The sequence below is a fragment of the Cyprinus carpio genome, chromosome B5 (genome assembly GCF_018340385.1).
Source record: "Cyprinus carpio isolate SPL01 chromosome B5, ASM1834038v1, whole genome shotgun sequence".
NCBI lineage: Eukaryota > Metazoa > Chordata > Actinopteri > Cypriniformes > Cyprinidae > Cyprinus > Cyprinus carpio.
The window spans coordinates 13,693,180-13,711,702 of NC_056601.1; the positions used below are offsets into that span (position 1 = coordinate 13,693,180).

The 18,523-nt window shown below is 36.6% G+C and overlaps 2 protein-coding genes across 4 annotated transcripts in view; both read left to right on the forward strand.

Moving 5' to 3' along the window:
• Nucleotides 1-55: 55 nt before the first annotated feature.
• Nucleotides 56-9,659, forward strand: LOC109086121 (Golgi phosphoprotein 3-like). Its single transcript, XM_019100613.2, has 5 exons — nucleotides 56-154; nucleotides 269-514; nucleotides 4,344-4,475; nucleotides 4,831-4,945; nucleotides 7,465-9,659. Exons 2-5 carry the CDS (start codon nucleotides 299-301, stop codon nucleotides 7,887-7,889), a joined length of 888 nt encoding a protein of 295 aa, XP_018956158.1. The 5' UTR covers nucleotides 56-154; nucleotides 269-298; the 3' UTR covers nucleotides 7,890-9,659.
• A 3,903-nt stretch (nucleotides 9,660-13,562) lies between these two features.
• Nucleotides 13,563-18,523, forward strand: part of LOC109091011 (PDZ domain-containing protein 2-like) — a 70,213-nt gene continuing 65,252 nt past the window's right edge. For all 3 annotated transcript variants that reach the window (XM_042724511.1, XM_042724509.1, XM_042724512.1), the window contains exon 1: nucleotides 13,563-13,816. The gene's annotated coding sequence lies outside the window, so the exon portion shown is untranslated. The remainder of the gene's footprint in view (nucleotides 13,817-18,523) is intronic.

Here is an 18,523-nt window from a genome sequence, read left to right on the forward strand (position 1 = left end):
TTGGTTGTAGTTAACTATATTACCCTGGTGCTACCTAACGCACAAAGTTACCTAACCCCCCCACCCGGTTTCGAGCTCGAGAAGCCACATCCACTGCTGTTCTCGTCACGGCTGGTCGCCATATTAAACCTGACGGAATCGGCGACGCTCCGCGGTAGGGATCGCGAGGGGCCCCTCTCCAAAACAAACCCCGATTTGCACCTTCATTCCCCTAATTCACCCCGGCAATCATTTATGAATCGGACTGAATAAGTCCGTCTTTTCTCAGACAGGAGCTGTCTGGGAAGGTGTTTGAGAGATGAGTACTTTGACCCAGCGGAGCTCCGGCCTGGTGCAAAGACGCACCGAGGCTTCGCGTAGCGCTGCGGCCGCAGACAGAGACCGCGGATCCGGCGACGAGGACTACGAGCCCCGGCGTGGAGACGAGCAGGACGACGATGACAGCTGTGACTCCAAGGAAACCAGACTGACCCTGATGGAGGAAGTACTGCTGCTGGGCTTGAAAGACCGCGAGGTTGTTGCTGTTTTTCTTTATTTTGATTAATAACATTAGTTGACTATAGTCGATGTTTAGCCCTTTATCTCGTCTTCACTCACTATGATCGCTTCCAGTTGATAACTGAGCTCTTTAAAGAAAGAAGGAGATGAAAACAATATGGTTGTTTTTTATTTCAGCCCGTTTGTTTTTAAATTGGTGACGTTTTGAGTTAAAGTCAGCCACATGATTGCTGTGATGCAATGTAGCTTTTAGCTCGCCCTGAACTGCATTAGAGTCGTCTCTCTGGCCCACCAGACTGTCATAACAAATTATAGTTAAGTCAACTACATCGGTTAATAAACACACTAACCCACTTAACTCTCTAATATACAAATATAGTCTGTTTCGTGTAGCATAAGGTAGCCTAAGCTGTGTTGATGCTATGACTTTATTATGCCATATCCACATTAAATATATTATGATAGTTTTATATACAATATGTAACTGATAAGAGTATGAATTTGAAGCAGCTGTGTATATATTGATACAAATCGACGGGCAAAAGATGCATGTTTGTTGCTAAAATGCACTCATCCCCCACTGGGACCCCTGTCCTTGTCACACCTCACCCACAAGTACACGTTCTTATGAAGCATCCAGATATGCTTAACATAGTCATAACAAGAAGCATTTTGGAACAAATCCAAAGATGTTTTTCTTTTTTTTTTTTGTAGTTTGTTGTAGTGGTTCTCCATGTCTGTCTTATCTGAAACACAGGTCTCGAGACCTCTACCAAGAAGTTTTGGTAACACTTATTTTAAAGTGTCCTTGTTACACATGTTACATATACTTACTATTATAATAACAACAATAAATGATGCATAATTGCATGCAAGTAACCCTAAACCACACCCTAATCCCAGCCCCAACCCTATAGTAAGCACATGTAGTTAATTAATATTACTCAGTACATAAATGTATAATTACACTGTAACAAGGACACCTTAAAATAAAGTGTAACCAAAGTTTTTATTGTTGTATTTTCCTGATAATGACATCACTCGCTACAACGTGATGAGGTCATGTGATAACGGTGTAGCCATACTACTGTGTTTTCGTGGAATAATGCCTTTCAAGTATACAGTGAGTAATGCACAGTATTCAGTGAGTACTAAGCTAGTATTCCATTGTGATTATAGCCATTTATTACGAGGGATGTCACCAATATGGAGGATCTCTTTGAAAAATAAAAGACATGGGTCATTGATAGGTAATTATTATCTACCAAAATCAATATAGAACACTCATAGATGTCACAATGTTGAATTGACTAATATAACTGTCTAAAGGGAAGGAGTGTGCGTGAAAAGCCAGTTTGGCTGTGAGATGCCTGCTGTAATTGTGTTGACTGACCCTTAATTAAGGTTTATAGTAGGTAGTTAATTGCACCTACCTCATTGTCAAATTACTGTCTGCTTTCAGTTATACTCTCAACAATGGCTTTTCAGTATCATTCAAAGTTTTATTTGGGCTGTATGTCTGTGGATTTCTTTGCTCACAGACCTCAAACGGTGGGTCTTTGGTTGTTGTACATGTCAAATGTCAGCCTTGACAGTTTCTAGAGACACTATTTGTCAATAAATTGTAGAATGCTCTGCATTTTAACTGAAACAATTGTAATTTTTCTTAGCATATCAAATCTGGAGTCGTTCTGTCATTTTTTTCCTACAACAGAGATTTGCAAAGGGTTAACTTTTAGATTTATATAGTTTCTTTCCCTGTTGTCATGGATAGATGTTTATGATCTATTCAGTATCTTACATTGATCATGGAAGTGTTATACGCTTTAGAGTTTGTTCACTAGGTTAGTTTTCCAAGGGTGGTAGATAACTTTCCTTTTATTTTTAACAGCAGTACACAAGAACATTATTACAGAAGGTCTTTAATCCCTGCCATGTTCAGTTATTGAATATCATGTAGAGCCCTATACAGAGGCCTCACTTAAGATTTGCTTATCTGCATAGAAAGCAGCAGAAAGGATAAATGGCTTAACTTAACATGTCCCAGGACTACAGTTTGCTCATGCTTATGGGTGGCACAAAATTTACAGAAACATTGTCAACAAACAAACACTTTAGAGTCTGGCTATCGGTTCTGTTGCTTGATTGGGAGGATCTCACAGAACCTGTCAGAAACATGTGTAGGTCATATTTTACTCCAAAAGAAAAAAGGAGAGAAATTGTGTTTGATTGTCATGCAAGTAAAGCCGTGTTACCCTGTTACATCACAATTATGCATTTTGGTAATGTGAATAATTCTGATCAGCAAACACCAAACCATAATCTTAAACCTGTGTAAAAATTGTTAATAATATTTCGCAATACGTCAACAAGGAACCCGTCCGGGTCATGTTACCTGCGCACCTTGACATTTTTAACCCTGATTGCATTTGTCTAACCACATTAAACCAACAAGAAAAGATGACATATCATAAGATGACATTAAGCATTAATCTACTGTGAAGTAAATAAGAGCATCTATTTAGCATGTGGTTCATCTCCTCCAACAGTTCTGACTGTGCCATGTTTAAATACAGCAGCATTTGCCTACTGAGCCTTTATCATGATTGCCTGCCTGCGTGTCGGCTCTTAGTGAGCTCCTCTGCTGTTATCAGACTCCAAAGTATCTAGTTTACTCCCGTGACAGAGGACTTGCGTACAGTGTCAACAAGAAAACTATGAAAGACTTTTGTGAGCCTGACTGTTGTGTTCTTCAAAGAAGCAATATTTTAATTGTTGGATGCATTCATTTTAATAACTTATTTTTTAAAGACAAGATGCTGACTGAAGTCATTCAGGCTTTGCCATACTTGTATCTTGCCAGTCTGTCATTCTTGCAATGTCAGTAATCAAGGGATCACATGTAGTCATGATACTGAAGAAATTGAGAAGTGGTTGGGTAAATGATGACATCATTTTCAGTTTTTCCTCATTTGTCCCAGGACTTTATGCTTTGATTTGGCAAAGTTACATATGATTTTTGTTTTACTTTTTTTTTTTTTTTTTTTTTTTATACTTCCATTCAAAATCCACATGCTTCCTGTATTTGAATGACCTTGACAGTGCAAGATGAACTGCCATGATACAGGTCATTGAGAAAACAGAATGAGATAACTTTGAGCTTCTATCGCTCTGAGTTTTTTGCATGCGCTCCACTTCACGTGCAGAGCATTGCCTGTGTTGCCAGCGCCTTGAAAGAGGCCTGTTGTTTCCCATTATTGGCCTCTGGGACAGGAGACTGGACCTCACAAAGCAGGCCTTGTTAATACTGGAGAGATCCAGTGCTCACTTCATCCACTGCTAACCATGACACTGCACAAAGTTGGGAGAAATTCACAATTTTAATAGATGAGTTCAGTTCAGGCCACACCTCACAAGAAGCTGAAGAATAACAAAAGGTGAAAACTACTGAATTACAAAATGCAATGTAGTCCAACACAAATTGTGACAAAACTAATTATTATTATTGTTTTGCCTGTTTATGCCTATGTAATTTTTTGCTTGTGCAATATTTTTTTTAACCACTATATATATATATATATATATATATATATAGATCACTTTTTTGGAGTGGGGTTTGTTTCTCATTTGTGCTGACTTAAATTAGATCCTTGTGTGATCCTTTGGTCTTTACATAAAACCACTGGAGTCCATATTAGCAGTTTATCATTTTGAGTTATCTGTAAACTGTATTTGTACATTTTTCTTTGTTCACAAAACATTTAGCTGGAAGTTTTAGTTACTCTGGAGCTCTGAACTCCGATGGGACATGTATACTGACTTTCTTCATTTTGTTTTTGTGCAAGGGCTACACCTCCTTCTGGAATGACTGCATTTCATCAGGCCTGCGGGGCTGCATGCTCATTGAGCTTGCCTTACGAGGGAGACTGCAGCTGGAGGCCTGTGGCATGAGGAGGAAAAGCCTGCTTGCCCGGAAGGTAAGATTCAGCAGTCTGGGGTCAGTACATTTACAATTGCGTGGGTCACTTTCTACCACTAGAGGGAGCTCTTTGATATTAATTGTGTGTCAGGAGGCCGTTTTCTGCGGTTGGTGTTGGCTGTTGTAAGTGAGAACTTTTATTATTAAACCGAGCTCAGATGTGTCCCTGGAAAATGCATTACATTTAATATATGAGGTAAAACTCTTTGGTCTTCAGTTGAAGTAGTTCATCTCCTTCACATGATTTTATCCTCTTGAGTTCACTGCCTTGATGTAAGTGGTGTTTTGTGCATTGGGGTGTTTTAATGTGTTCAGTGACGCGTTTCTTGTCTTTTTTTTTTTTTTTTTTTTAGGTTATATGTAAGTCTGATGCTCCGACGGGGGATGTGCTGTTGGACGAGGCTCTGAAACACATAAAAGACACTCAACCGCCCGAAACCGTGCAGAGCTGGATAGAGTTACTAAGTGGTGAGTTTTGTACAGATCATTTGAGTTTCTAATTCTTTTCAATTATTTATTCTGATTACATCAATACCTTACTTTAGCTTTAGATAGCAAAATAAACATTTCTATCTAAACTCATTAATGATTAGGCCTATTTATTTATTAAAGTGGTTGTAGACAAGACTGATATTTATTGATTATATTATACTACTGTTCAAAAGTTTGTGGTTGTTAAGTTTTTTTTTTTTATGTTCATAAAAGAATCACTTGTTCTCACCAAGGCTGCATTTATTTGATCTAAAATACAGTAAAAACAGTCATTGAAAATAAATACAAATAATTGATTCCTCCAGTCTTCAGTGTCACATGATTTTATTATAATTTTTTTTTTATTATCAATGTTAAAAACAGTTGTGCTGCTTAAAGGGATAGTTCACACAAAAATAAAATTAACCCCACAATTTACTCAATATCAAGCCATCCTAGGTCTATGACTTTTTTCTTTTAAACGAATACAATTGGAGTTATATTGAAAAATGTCCTGGCTCTTCCAAGCTTTATAATGGCAGTGAATGAGGGTTGAGACTTTGAAGGTCAAAAAAGTGCATCCATCCATCATAAAAGTACTTTTTTAATTTAAGTCTGATTGTATGTGTCTGGAAGAAGAAAGTCATATACACCTAGTATACACCTAGTAAATCATGGGGTAATTTTCTTTTTTGGGTGAACTGTTCCTTTAATGTTTTTGTGGGAACCATGATACTTTTTTTCAGGATTCTTTGATAAACAGAATGTTGATATGAACAGTATTTATTTGTATTTATAATCTTTTGTAACTTTATAAAATTCTTTGGTGTCACTTTTGATCAATTCCATGCATCCTTGCTGAGTAAAAGCATTCATTTCTATTCAAGAATCAAAATCTTACTGGCCCCAAACTTTTGAATGGTAGTGTGATTAGATTACATGAAATTGTATTGAATTTAATCATTTTAACCATTGCTACCCTCCAAATGTACTGTGCCTGTTGCACATAAAAATACTGGATCCAGACTCTCATGGGTCCAGAGTGCGGATTTTGAGAGAGATTTCTGGTACCTACTGTGGCAGTGAGCTCATTTGGAAATGTCTCAGCATGGTGAGCCAAAGGGTCAAAGGGTGAGATCAAAGCGTCTGAGAGAAGGAGCTGCCGTCCTCGTTTAGAAAGTGTATAAAAATGTGCTCAGAATTAGATCAGAGCCATAAATTACTACATGATGATTACTAGCGAATGCTCTACCACAGTCTGCTTTGATCCTGAGATGTCTGTGCTTCTCTGCTTCAGCACAGGGGTCGACCAACTGAGTTGGTGGTACTCGCTCGAGGGACTGTTGCATGACTTCTGCAATCAAAATTAATGTCAGCAACTTGTGAAAGACTGCAAGCTGCTAAAATCTTAAAGAAAAACTATGAAAACTATTAATAATGTAATAATTCTGTAGGAGCAGCTATCAATAAATGGGACTACACTAAAAAAGTGATTACTTGAAAACTAGCACAGTGATGCATATAGCACTGATTTATTTTTAGATTTATGGATATTGCTTGATATTGGATATTTATTTGTGCATGATCATTTATATGTTTTTACATTTAGAATACATTTGTAATCATCTAATGCTCACTTAAATTTGACATTAAAATCATTAAAAACATTAATAATGTAATGCCAATGTGTTAAATGCGATCTTAAGCAAATCTTAAAATGAATGCCCATACTGTACATTATAATTTTGTTATGCCTAAATTCACTTGCATTTTTGCCATTTATTTTTTTATTTATTTAGGCATAGTAGTGTAGAATTAATATATTGGCCAATTATTAGTTATCTGCCAACATTTAAATATGCAAGCTTATTGATATCAACTGGAAATTTAATAATGGTGCAATCCTTAATAATTCTAATTATTTTATTTATTTTAATTTTTTATAATAAACATTGTTTATTATGTGTCTAGCTGTGTAGCCATCACACAGAACAGAAAAAGGTCTTTTCAAGAACAGTGTGGCCAGATCAAGGAATGCACTAATATCTGACCTTACCTTGTGCTGGTATTGTCTGAATAGTTATGAAAAATTATTTTATTTACATTTCCGATTTAATAAATTCCTCATTCAAATGTTGACAACACCTGTACAAGATGCAATCAGGCCTCATTTGTTCAGTTTAAACTTTTTATTTTACAATGAAATGTCACAAAAATACAGCCCTTATGGGAGCTGTACATCTTTTTTGTGTGTGTGTGGTGTTTTTTTTTTTCTGTCTATTTTTATTATTTTCTTGATGCATTCTAGAATTGTGAGTTATACCCATAGCAATCTATCAAGAAAAAAGGATCATGTATCACATCTCTGGGAAAGAAAACCTCTATTATGCAGACTACGATCACAAATTGAGTATTTTATTGGTCATTTTGATTATGAGAGATTAGTTTAATCTCTGTCTTTGTCAAATTAAGTGAATGTAAGTATGTTTAGTGCTTAAAGTGCTTGTCTTTTGCAGGTGAGACATGGAACCCATTGAAGCTTCACTATCAGCTGCGTAACGTCCGAGAGCGCCTGGCTAAGAACCTTGTAGAGAAGGGCGTCCTCACCACCGAGAAACAAAACTTTCTTCTGTTCGACATGACTACACACCCCCTTACCAACAATAATATTAAGCAGCGCCTTATTAAGAAGGTGCAGGAGGCCGTACTGGACAAGTGGGTGAACGACCCTCACCGAATGGACAAGCGTGTTCTGGCCCTTATATTCCTCGCCCATTCCTCTGACGTACTAGAGAATGCGTTCGCCCCGCTGCTGGATGACCAGTATGATCTGGCCATGAAGAGAGTACGGCAGCTGCTGGACCTGGAGCCTGAGGGCGAGAGCATGAAGAACAACACCAATGAGCTGCTGTGGGCCGTGGTGGCCGCCTTCACCAAATGAAGCAGTTCAAATATAAAATCAGCTTTGAGAATCGGTAGACCTGGTGTGTCAAAATCCTTGTAGAGTCCTTGTAGATATTCCTTCCTCGCTAATCTCTCTGCAAGATCTATGATTGGATTTCTCTGTTTTTTGATAAGGGGACCACTTTATTTTATCCTTGTTGAATCATTTGTTCAGTTGAATCATGCATTTGGTTACCTTCCCACTGTGGACTGTTAGAGCGTTTACCATTTGCATCGCCACTCAAAATGGCTTTTTTCAAATTATTTTCTTGTCTGGACATCTGTGTTGGTAAAAACAGATTTTACAATTGGAGAATTAAGCAAGAATATATTTTTTCCCTTGTTTTGTTATCAATTTTGTGCATTTAATTAAAACTGATTAATCTGCTTATGGTACGACTCAACAGATGCTCAAGAAATAAAGTACACTGCAGTGTATCGTCATTTTTTTTTAAATTAAATTTGTCTTCATACTAATAGTGAAGCCTGAAAAGAAACCAAAAAGGACAAAAAACAGATTAGTAGTTTGTGGCAAGTGTTAGTGCTAACAGTGTGTCACATTCACACTACTGAAACAAAAGAATCAAACAGCATTTTGATTGCTAGTAAATGCAAATTTAGGGAATCAAAAAAAAGTTCAGCTTTTACTATTATGTTTTTTAATTACTACCATTCCCTCCGATTCCCTCGATTCTTTCTGTTCTGTCCATAACACCCCACAACTTCAAACTCTACCTCTTCACACATTTATTGTGGTGATTCCTCATGAGAATTCTGATTGATTTAAATGTACTTTTATGTGCCTGAGATTGGTTACAGAATGCATAGCTCTCAAGGTGCAGTATGTTCTGTAGCTCTTTGTGACACGTGGCATTAATGGAGCTAGGTTCAGAAATTGGTTGTAACTCAGTTCCTCGGAGTCCTTGTGCCCTTTGTATATGCTACAAGAAACTAAATTTGAGGACCACAAGAGTTTAATTCTAAGAAGTCTGTGCTCCCTAAAAATAAAGATATGTATGGCATACAGCTTCATTTTCTTTAGATATTTTCCCACTGATATATAAAAGTCCTCAAGGTGATAAGGGAAGTTTTATGGTGGGGTTTAGAATGTTTTTCATTTCATGTACTCTCACTTCTAAACAAACATGGGATTCAAAAAGAAATCAGAAATTTTATATGTAAGAGCAGATTCCTCCATTTTCTCAAGCCAGTATATTTTTGATAGTATGTTATTATAATTAGCTGATTAATTGGAGGTAGTATGGTAGGATGGATTGGCATTCGGTCACAATCTAGTTTAATCTGTAAAGTTTCATACTGCATACCATATGAGCAAACTCTGCATCAGTCTTCGTTTTGCCTGGCATGTAAAAGCTAGCACAAGCATGTCTTAATTTCGTTTGTTTCTTACACTATGAAGATGTGTTTAAAAAGCCTTTGTTCAATCATCATATTTCAATGTTTAGTTACTGTCATTCTGTTGATTTGTATTCCTTTTTATAGCAATAATTAAAAAATCAACATGCTTTTGTTTTGCTGTTTGTTTCTTTCAGAATGATGGTGAATGCTTGCTTCACAATGGTTAACTGTATGTAGCGGTGGTCTGGGAAATCCACCAATTGTTTGGAAGAGTTGACTTAAGTGTCTGAAAAGTGTCTCAGAGTGAAAGAAAATTAAAATCGTGTGTGTAGCTTTAGGACTCACTATAAAGGGACCCCAATGTATATACTTTATTATTACCATGAAATAAACTACGGTCTTGAAAGTGCCTCAAACATCATCTGTTATTTATTTTGTGAAGAAGCAAGTGCTGCTTTTGATGCATCTAATGATTTGTTAAAGGACATTTAATTTTTCACATATGGGAGACGAATTCAGACAAATGTCAAAAATGTTCACCTACATAATACTATAAGTTTCGAATTTTGTACTAAAACAATTGGTCTTTTTAGAATGTCATGTAAATTAATTTTGTATGAATAACAGATATATACTACTGTTCAAAAGTTTGGAATTGGTAACTTTTTTGAAAGTGTTTTTGGAAGAAGTCTCATATTCTCAGCAAGGCTGCATTTATTTGTTGAAAACACAGTAAACCAAAACGGTAGCATTGTGAAATATTAGTACAATTTACATTACCTTCCTATTAGAGTGTCACATGACCCTTCAGAAATCACTCTAATATGCTGATTTGGTGCAACTAAAGTACTGATGCGTCCTTGCAGAATAAAAAGCATTCATTTCTTTAAAAATAAAAATAAAATAACAAAGCAATTGCAGTCCGTCTTCATCCAGAATGTTGGAATGTTGCATTTTCCGAAACACAGAGGTATATGCTTCTAAAGTCAAGCATTTGGAGTTATGCAAACTTATATAACCACTAATGAACATTTCAGCTATGTAAATGAATGTATGTTGGCTTCTAGATCACTGACTATCCGTTTGTATGTATACATCATTGCTGTAATTCTAGATGAGAAACCCCAGAGCCGAAACACTCATTGAGAATAAGTTTGTGTTTACCCTTTTGAGAGTAAACAGTTTTATTCCACATTAGTTAGTGAACAGAGTTTCTCTTATGTCAGGGTTATTGTATTTACACGCTCTTCTTTTTTGGTCATTTTTCATTCAGTCTTCTCCCAAAGCAGTGGATGCTTGTTTACCACCAATATATAGTGTTGAGTGTCCGGTCTATTCTTGTGCCTGGCCTGGTGTGCTGTCTGGTTTCTGCAGACGTTTGGCCATCTGGCCAGCTGTGGTGGAAGGTTGTATTATGTCTGCCTGCGCAATAGCCTCACTGCACTAATATTTCAGCTTAGCTCATCTCTTAACACTGAAAGAAAATGCTCAGCCAAAGGGTCAGAAGCGAGCATAACACCTTCATCCTTCAATATGGTTGAAACATGTTGCTCTGGCATTGTCAATGATGACTCATAGTTATGTAAAATTCTGTCTTTTCCTTAAAGGGAAAGTGTTTGACGTGCATATTCCCGCCGGGAAATGTTGAGGCTTGGAAGCTTGTGATTATGTTGACTTATCCAGCGTCTTTGCTGATTTAAAACACAGTCCACCCTTTTAGCTGACAGGATTCTGTTATACTTGGTGTCTTTCTCAGAATTTTAACTCGTAACTTCATGAAAATGTGGTCGATATGATTTATAGATTAACAAGAACTGCTTATTATCAAGTGAGCTGCAAATGTGATGCTGGCTCCTGTTTGCATCACAGATAAGAATCTAGGCAATGTTGTGAAATATGTGTTGTGAAGATTCGATACACAGTAACCTCTTATTTGCTGTAGCCTACCAACACTTGAAATATTTATGATTTGTTTATATGTTTTGGCAAAGCTCTTATGCAGACTTAACAGTTATGTGTTCAACTCCTTGACTGCAAAATAAACATTAATGTTAGTTTCATAACTAACAACAGATCAGAATATACTTTTGTAGTCCCCTTTATAGAAATTTGATATCAGAGCATGAACATAAATAAAAAGATTTATGTTTATGATTTTGATTTTTTTTAAATATCAAGTGACATTAGATATAAAATGGCATGCTGCTACTAAAACACTTAATTGTTTTATTATCGAGTATTTAGTCATTCATAAAATTAAATAATTCATTAATTTTACCACTGAATTCATATATAAACCTCTGAAATGTGATGGTGATGATGATTACTTTGTGAAAAAAGTTCTAAAAGTACAATAGTAGGGAAAATAGTAAGGAAATAGTAGAATGGCAAAGCTTGTGTGCAGTTTCCTTGAAAGCAAGTGACAAAATCTTCAAAGAAAAAAGTTTAGGAAGAAAACTGTGATCTCATCAATAGACTAAAGATGCTTACCACAAACACCCTGGTAAAACCATACATCTCTATAATCAGATTGATGGTGGCAGAAGAATACTCTGGATTTGACTGAATATTTATGTTCCAGCAGGATGATAAATAGCACACACACACACAAACACACACACACACACACAAAAGTATGATGGAATGGTTTAAATAAGCTTATAATTCAGGAATGGTTCAGTCTGTGCTGAGACATTAATCCAATTGAATATTTTTGTTATGACTTGAACACTGCTGCAAGCCAACTCGTTCTAATTTGGCAGAGATGGAGGGAATTTTTTAAGAACTGAAATGTGGAAAGTTCATGCAGACATAACTGAGAATACTGTAGTTGCAACTTGAGGAGTAGGCCTACAGAACGAACTCTTAGGGGTGATTGCTTTGTGTTAAATTAATTGTTATTTCAATACAATCTGGAAGTAAAACAAAATGTAGACATAAAATCAAGGGGAGAGTACTCTCTCAAGGTGCAATGTCAGTTTTCTCTTGCATTAATGTCTATTCCATTTCTATAATTTTCCTTTCTGATTACTACGTCTTCCAAAAATGCCATAATGTCTCTGCTTGACCAGTGGTCAATCTGTGGGTGTCCAGCAGTCTGAAAGTGCAACATTGTCTTCACAGTTAATTTCCCTAAAAATAATAAATGACCTAAAGGCACATAAGCGCCTCCCAAATCAAAACCACCTGGGCCCAAGAATGCCTGTGTACCTCGTTGTTTCTATGGATTCCTGCAGTTGAAGAGTACAATATTTCATCTGCAGAACAGCCTTCTGAATATTACATAAAAAAAAAATCCAAGGTTTGCAAAACAATGATTTTATGATTCTCCATCTCCAATCAGTTGTATTACATAAAAGTGGATAATGAGGGTGAATAAATAGTGACAAATATTATATGCTGATATAAGACATAACTGTAATGAAGTAAAATTAAAGCTAACAAATCTACAGCCCCTGTGGTAATCATAACATTTCTAATCAGCATTTAAATCATAAACAGAGATGTTCACATGCAGTTGTGTTTGAAAGCAAATGAAAATATCACAACAGTTTTTTGTTCTGAGACATTTTTCATGTTCCTGTTTAATACAAACAGTCATGAAATTTCCTGCCAGCCCTGAAAAAGAATTCACTTCATACATTTTCTGTGAGGAACATACAGTTCCTCACAAAAGAGCTGCTGCTTTTAACAAGGTATTTTATTCATTTAAGCTTGAAGGCATGTGATTCTGTTTGTGAGGACACTGAATGAGACTAAAGGCAGGACAAGTCTGGTCCGAAAACGAGATGAGAGTCTTAAATCTTAGATCTAATTTGCCATGCCCAGACAAAACTCAGCTGGGGATTCCCAGAGGTTATGATTCATACTTTCATACCTAATTTTAGATTATATTGACAGAAATGTACTTATATTCAATTTTATTTACTTATATAAGTACTTGAATGGAATGAACCGGAGCAATTAATTGGAAAAATCAATCTCTGTAGCTAATTGCTGCAAAACCAAAATACAACAGAATATAGTAAAATATAGGCCTATTAACTGTTCAAGAGTCATTACTACCTTTTAACATTACACAGTGGGCTCTCAGTTTGAATATAGAATTGTAATTCCACTTTAAATCGTTTTAAAGCTTAAAACTGCCAAATATGGCGCTTAAAGATGAATTTACCACGAGGCATTTAACAACTGCTCTGTGTTTATAGACAGATCCAGCAGCAGCTAATTAAACAGCAGCAGCAGCAGCAGCGGTGTTGCTCCGCCCACTCCCTGCGTCATTCCCCACGGCGAATCGCGTGCATGTGTTAAAACCGAGCCTTTACTGTTACTGCTGCATCCTTTGTGAAAGAGTTGTCAAAGTTGACCAAAAGGGAGGCGTTTTTTTTCACAATAACATAAAGTTCAGCTGTTCGGTGTGCATGTGGTAGGCTACTCTTTCCCAGATCATTTCATGCGTTTCTGAAAGACTCGACTTGTGAATCGGATTTCATTGATTTGGATTAAAATTTCTCCTGGTGATGGAAATGCAGTCTACTAACACGGTTTAATGCAGTTGTACGGATGGTAAGTTTTAGTTTATATAGTTTATAGCTTCACTGAGTCTCCTTTGACTAAATTTCTTTCGCATTTTTGCCTTGTGGCTGGCTGTGCCAAGACATTCATGGACAAATGTTGTCTGACGGACATCTACAGTACGCTGATTTATACATGATGGGTTATTACTACTATACAACAGTGTTACTGTATCTAGAATTTCAACGGAAAAAAATTAAAAGTTATTTACCTTACATTAGTCAAACTGCCTGCTTTTAAAAAGAGTCAGTGAATATTAATAGTTTTCAGCACTGGTTATTGTTAATTTGGGCAGTAATTTTAAGCTCAGTTGTGCACTCAGTGTTTATTTGTTTATTTAGGTATCAAATAAATAAAACGAAACACTTGAGAAATATGGTTAAAAGGATGCACATTTACATGAGATGACTCCTGTAATATTCATAATATTAGAAAGAAAAAAAATTCTTAAGGGAGTGGGTCACCACCATGGGTGCTGCCTTGTTGACATCACACGATTAGTTATATCATGTAACTGACTACTATTACTAGTAGTAGTACTACTAATAATAATACCTGGTATTTAACTATAAAGCATATGGAAGAGTGCCATTGAAGAGATTAGTCTTATTGTCCTTGAATCCAAAACCTGCAGCCTTGGCATACTGTGATTTAAAATAGTGATTTAATAATTATGAAAAAAAATCTAATAAATTGATGCACATTTTTGGCAGCAACTGATGGACATATTGATATGCCTGTCTGTGTTGTGTACACATAGTTCTCATCCATTCACCTGAAGTGTGAGTATTCATTACCTGTGTTTTAATGCATCCCTGTGCATCCATGTATGTGCATAGGCTACTGTTTGGCTGACAGTTATGTGCTCCGTCTGAAGCGTTCACTTGTGTAAGTCTCCTCCCTTTGTTTGTGTCTGTTTCTGCTGAGGTGGGAGAATTACACTCTGTTGTCAGTTATGGCAGTCAGCGTTCAGACCTCACATTACCATTGTACCATTGTTCCTATACCTCTGGGAAAAGCAAAAATATCCAGTGATCTAATGTAATCTAATGACTTGTTTGTTATTGTATACTTTAAATGCTACATGCACTTTCAGAGGTACCATATAAGGTAAGAAACAAGACGTGTTGATCATGATGGTCAAACTTCTGAACAAGATCCATATTGACTCATATTTTCATGTAATATTCTCGAATTCCCAGTTATGTTCATATAAAAAGTGAAAAATATCCCAAGCCAGAAACCTTAACTATTAGTGGCAGTCTGCATTATGACATTGTAAATTTAGAGGCATTTATTTATCATCCTTCTGAAAGGTTATCGGCTGTCATGTGATCCTTTTTTATTTGCATAGTTTCAAATTCATATGACCATAATTATTTTGTGCTCTGTAAAGTCCACAATGCATTAGAATGCTGCTGACCGGCTTGGTTTCTCCATAGTCACTTCATGGTAGCTATAGATCATGAAAATACCAAATTTTTTTTCTTCTTAATGCTTCATACATTAAATATCATCACGCATAAACCCTCAGTAGCAGCCTAGTGCACTGAAGCAGAGTGGTCATCATGGAAAAAGTGAACAGCAGTGTGTATGGTCTAAAAAAAGACTGCAATGGTGCGTCTCAGAGAGAATGGGTAGACTGGAAGCAGGGGAGTGTCAGTGGGTTGTGGTACAGTTGTTGTTTTTGGGTTAAGCTGCACAGCATCTGGCACACCGCCCAACAGCAATGCATAGCACATCCAGTGGGGAGACCACAGGACTGAACCAACCCGCCCCCTCTAGATCAAATTCTCTTCTGGAGGATTACATCTGTACATCTCATGCTGCACCATTAAACAAAGAGTAAGGAAGGACAGTCCATCTCACAGAAAAGATTGCAGCTTCTGAATGTGATGTAGAGCATCCAAATATTTGTCTTTGTATCGTTGACAGTAGGTGGTTTACATAGATTTTGCCTGTGTGGTTATCTTTTTAACAAACGATGGCCAAAGTTCAGAGATGAATGGAGACACATTTGAATGGAAGGATGTGCACCGAGTTTGAACACTTAAAGCAGTGTTGGCATCGCTAAAGTCATTTTTTTTTCTGTATTTTTATGAACTTGTAGTTTGAACATCTACTAAACAAAACCATACTTTTACTGTATTTCACCCTTGTGCAAGTGCTTGTTGTTCTTTTTTCTCTCTCCCTGTCAGTCTTACAGGAGAACTGTTTCTTATTCCTGTTTAATTGATTAGTTCCCATCAACCAAGCCTGGTAGTGCCACATTTAGTAAACCTCACTAAGTCAGCACAACTACAATTGGAACTTAGGAAGCTAGTTGTTTTTTTTGGGTCGTCACAAGTGCATGATCTTGCTTGAGTCTAATGTAAATTTGAATGTAGTTGCAGACTGAACAAATGACCGGCTGTATGTACAGATATCAGACAGAGTACTTATGAGTAAAATCCACAATTTAGTTTTGTTTGTATATGTATTTGTCTTATACACGTCTTTCTTAGTTCCTATGCACTAATAACCTTAGTCTCATTTGTTATTCAGGGTTTATTGTCAGGTTTAACATTATAATAACCAGGCAAAATCCCATAACACATAAAATAGTGAAAGTGTCAGATGGGTTAATGTAAACCTGGACTGATCTGATCTGGTTTATTTTGTGCACCCACTAATACCTTTGTCTTTTTTATGTGGCTTCCCTAACCCCTCTGCAAAGAATGAGATGACTCCTACTTTGTCTAGTCTAGACTTCATTCAGCTCTTGACTTGTGAAAAGACCATTACAGAGCTTGTTTGGGAGTATAAATGTATAGCATTCAAATGCTGTGATGTGTTGTGGTTAACCTATTTACACTTTAAATTCTTGGCATTTCAGCAATCATGCTGTGTGTTTTCCATGAGTTTTTTAGGATCAGAACTTTAGCAATGCCAGATCACTACCGATCCAAACAAGTTTGCAGAAAGGTCTTAAAGTGATTGTGATTCATTTGGACAGTTCACTCATGCACTGAATCATTTGTAGTGGTTTACCTTCAATCCATTGTTAACAACATAATTCGCATCTACTTGTATCATTTAGTATTACATTAGAGTTTCAAAATATGGGGACACATTGTTTAATTGGGCTGTTTGTACCCCAGTTTGAAAGGCTAGAAACACCCCTGATTTCCAGTGTTACCTTATGTTAAAATGGCAAGTAAGTGAATTGCCTTTTCTTTTTTTGGATGTTTGAATGTTTTATCCTAACCTAACACTACCAATATCCAGTCATATACGTTTTTGTTTGTTTGTTTTTAGAACTGATCAAAGACTAAAAACAACATAAAAAAAACTCTTAAAACCAGATGCATTACCAATAGAGGGACCAAAATAATCAGATTTAGAGCTTCCATTGAAAATCCTTCCATTCATTACTGCTCTATTTCAGTCCGTATTGGCATCATTGTAAATCACATTGAAAACAGCCATTCATTTGTGGATAGCCATCACTATATTGGTCTTTATGGCAAGTATGGGTACTTGATGAATTGCACCCTGTCTAGGGTTTCATTTACATATTAGAGCCCCCTGTAAGTGCATTTCATTGTCCTCAATGAGAACGGAGAGTGCATGAATGAATCTGAATGAGGGGGTCTCACTCCTACAGTGGCTCACCTCTGACATCTGCGTAAATTGCACTGCCACTGTGCCCACCCCCCATGGCCTTCTCTCACATTCGGCTGGGAAGTGCCCAATCCTGTTTTAGTTCTTTTACATATTTTGCACCGTAAGTGTTTCCCAGCATTTGAATACTTTAAGTGGCAAGTTTGTTTGTATTAATGCTTGAAGTCAAGCCTTTAAATGCCAAAATCTGTTTAACTTTGTTGGGTGTTTGTTTGGAGAATCCTTCCCTAGAGGTGACCTCACTAAAACCTGACAACCATATGCTCTGCTAGATGACAAATATGGCTCTGCTATGCAGTTTTGGCTTTTTTTAAGCAACTAAAAATAGTATGTTGGCAAGCAGATAAAAGGTTCTGTATGTTTAGGTAAAAAAGCAGTTATCAAAGCATTTCAGTAGGATATTATGATCTTGAAGTCAAACTCTTTCCTTGAACGGCTCAGATTTTCTGTAGGTTATTGTAAGCGTACCCTTCTGAACAACTGACAAAGGCATGTTTTGAAAACACCTGTCAAGTCTTTCTGGAAAAATCCAAAGATGTTTGTGTTAGTGAGACTGAATAGCTATTTTGGGATGTAAACCACAAAGTGCTTGTTGACTCGTGAAATGTGAAGAACATTTCTTACACTGTTTTGTAGCTGAGAGTCAGACAGGCATTCTCCATGTGTTCACTGACAGGACTGAATGAGCTGGCTGGTGTTTGGAAGGTTCCAGACTGTATGGCTCCAGATTCTGCTACCTTATGTTAAAATATGAGTAAAACCAATGAACACAGACAGTAGCACAGCACATGGTGCCTGATGCATAACATTATTCGGATGCAGCTGTATTCTATTAGTGTTTTATTAGTCATTAAAAGGCAAATAGAGGGCTACTAGTTAGAATGGGTTAGTGTTTATTCTTATAACCCCTTACTGTTTTAATTTAAAGTCCTGTTTAGTTTGATTATGAATCCAAAAACAATTCAAAGTCAATTTTGATATTTATAGCAATCATTATACCTTACTTAACAGAGAATGAATAGGTCTTTTACTGAA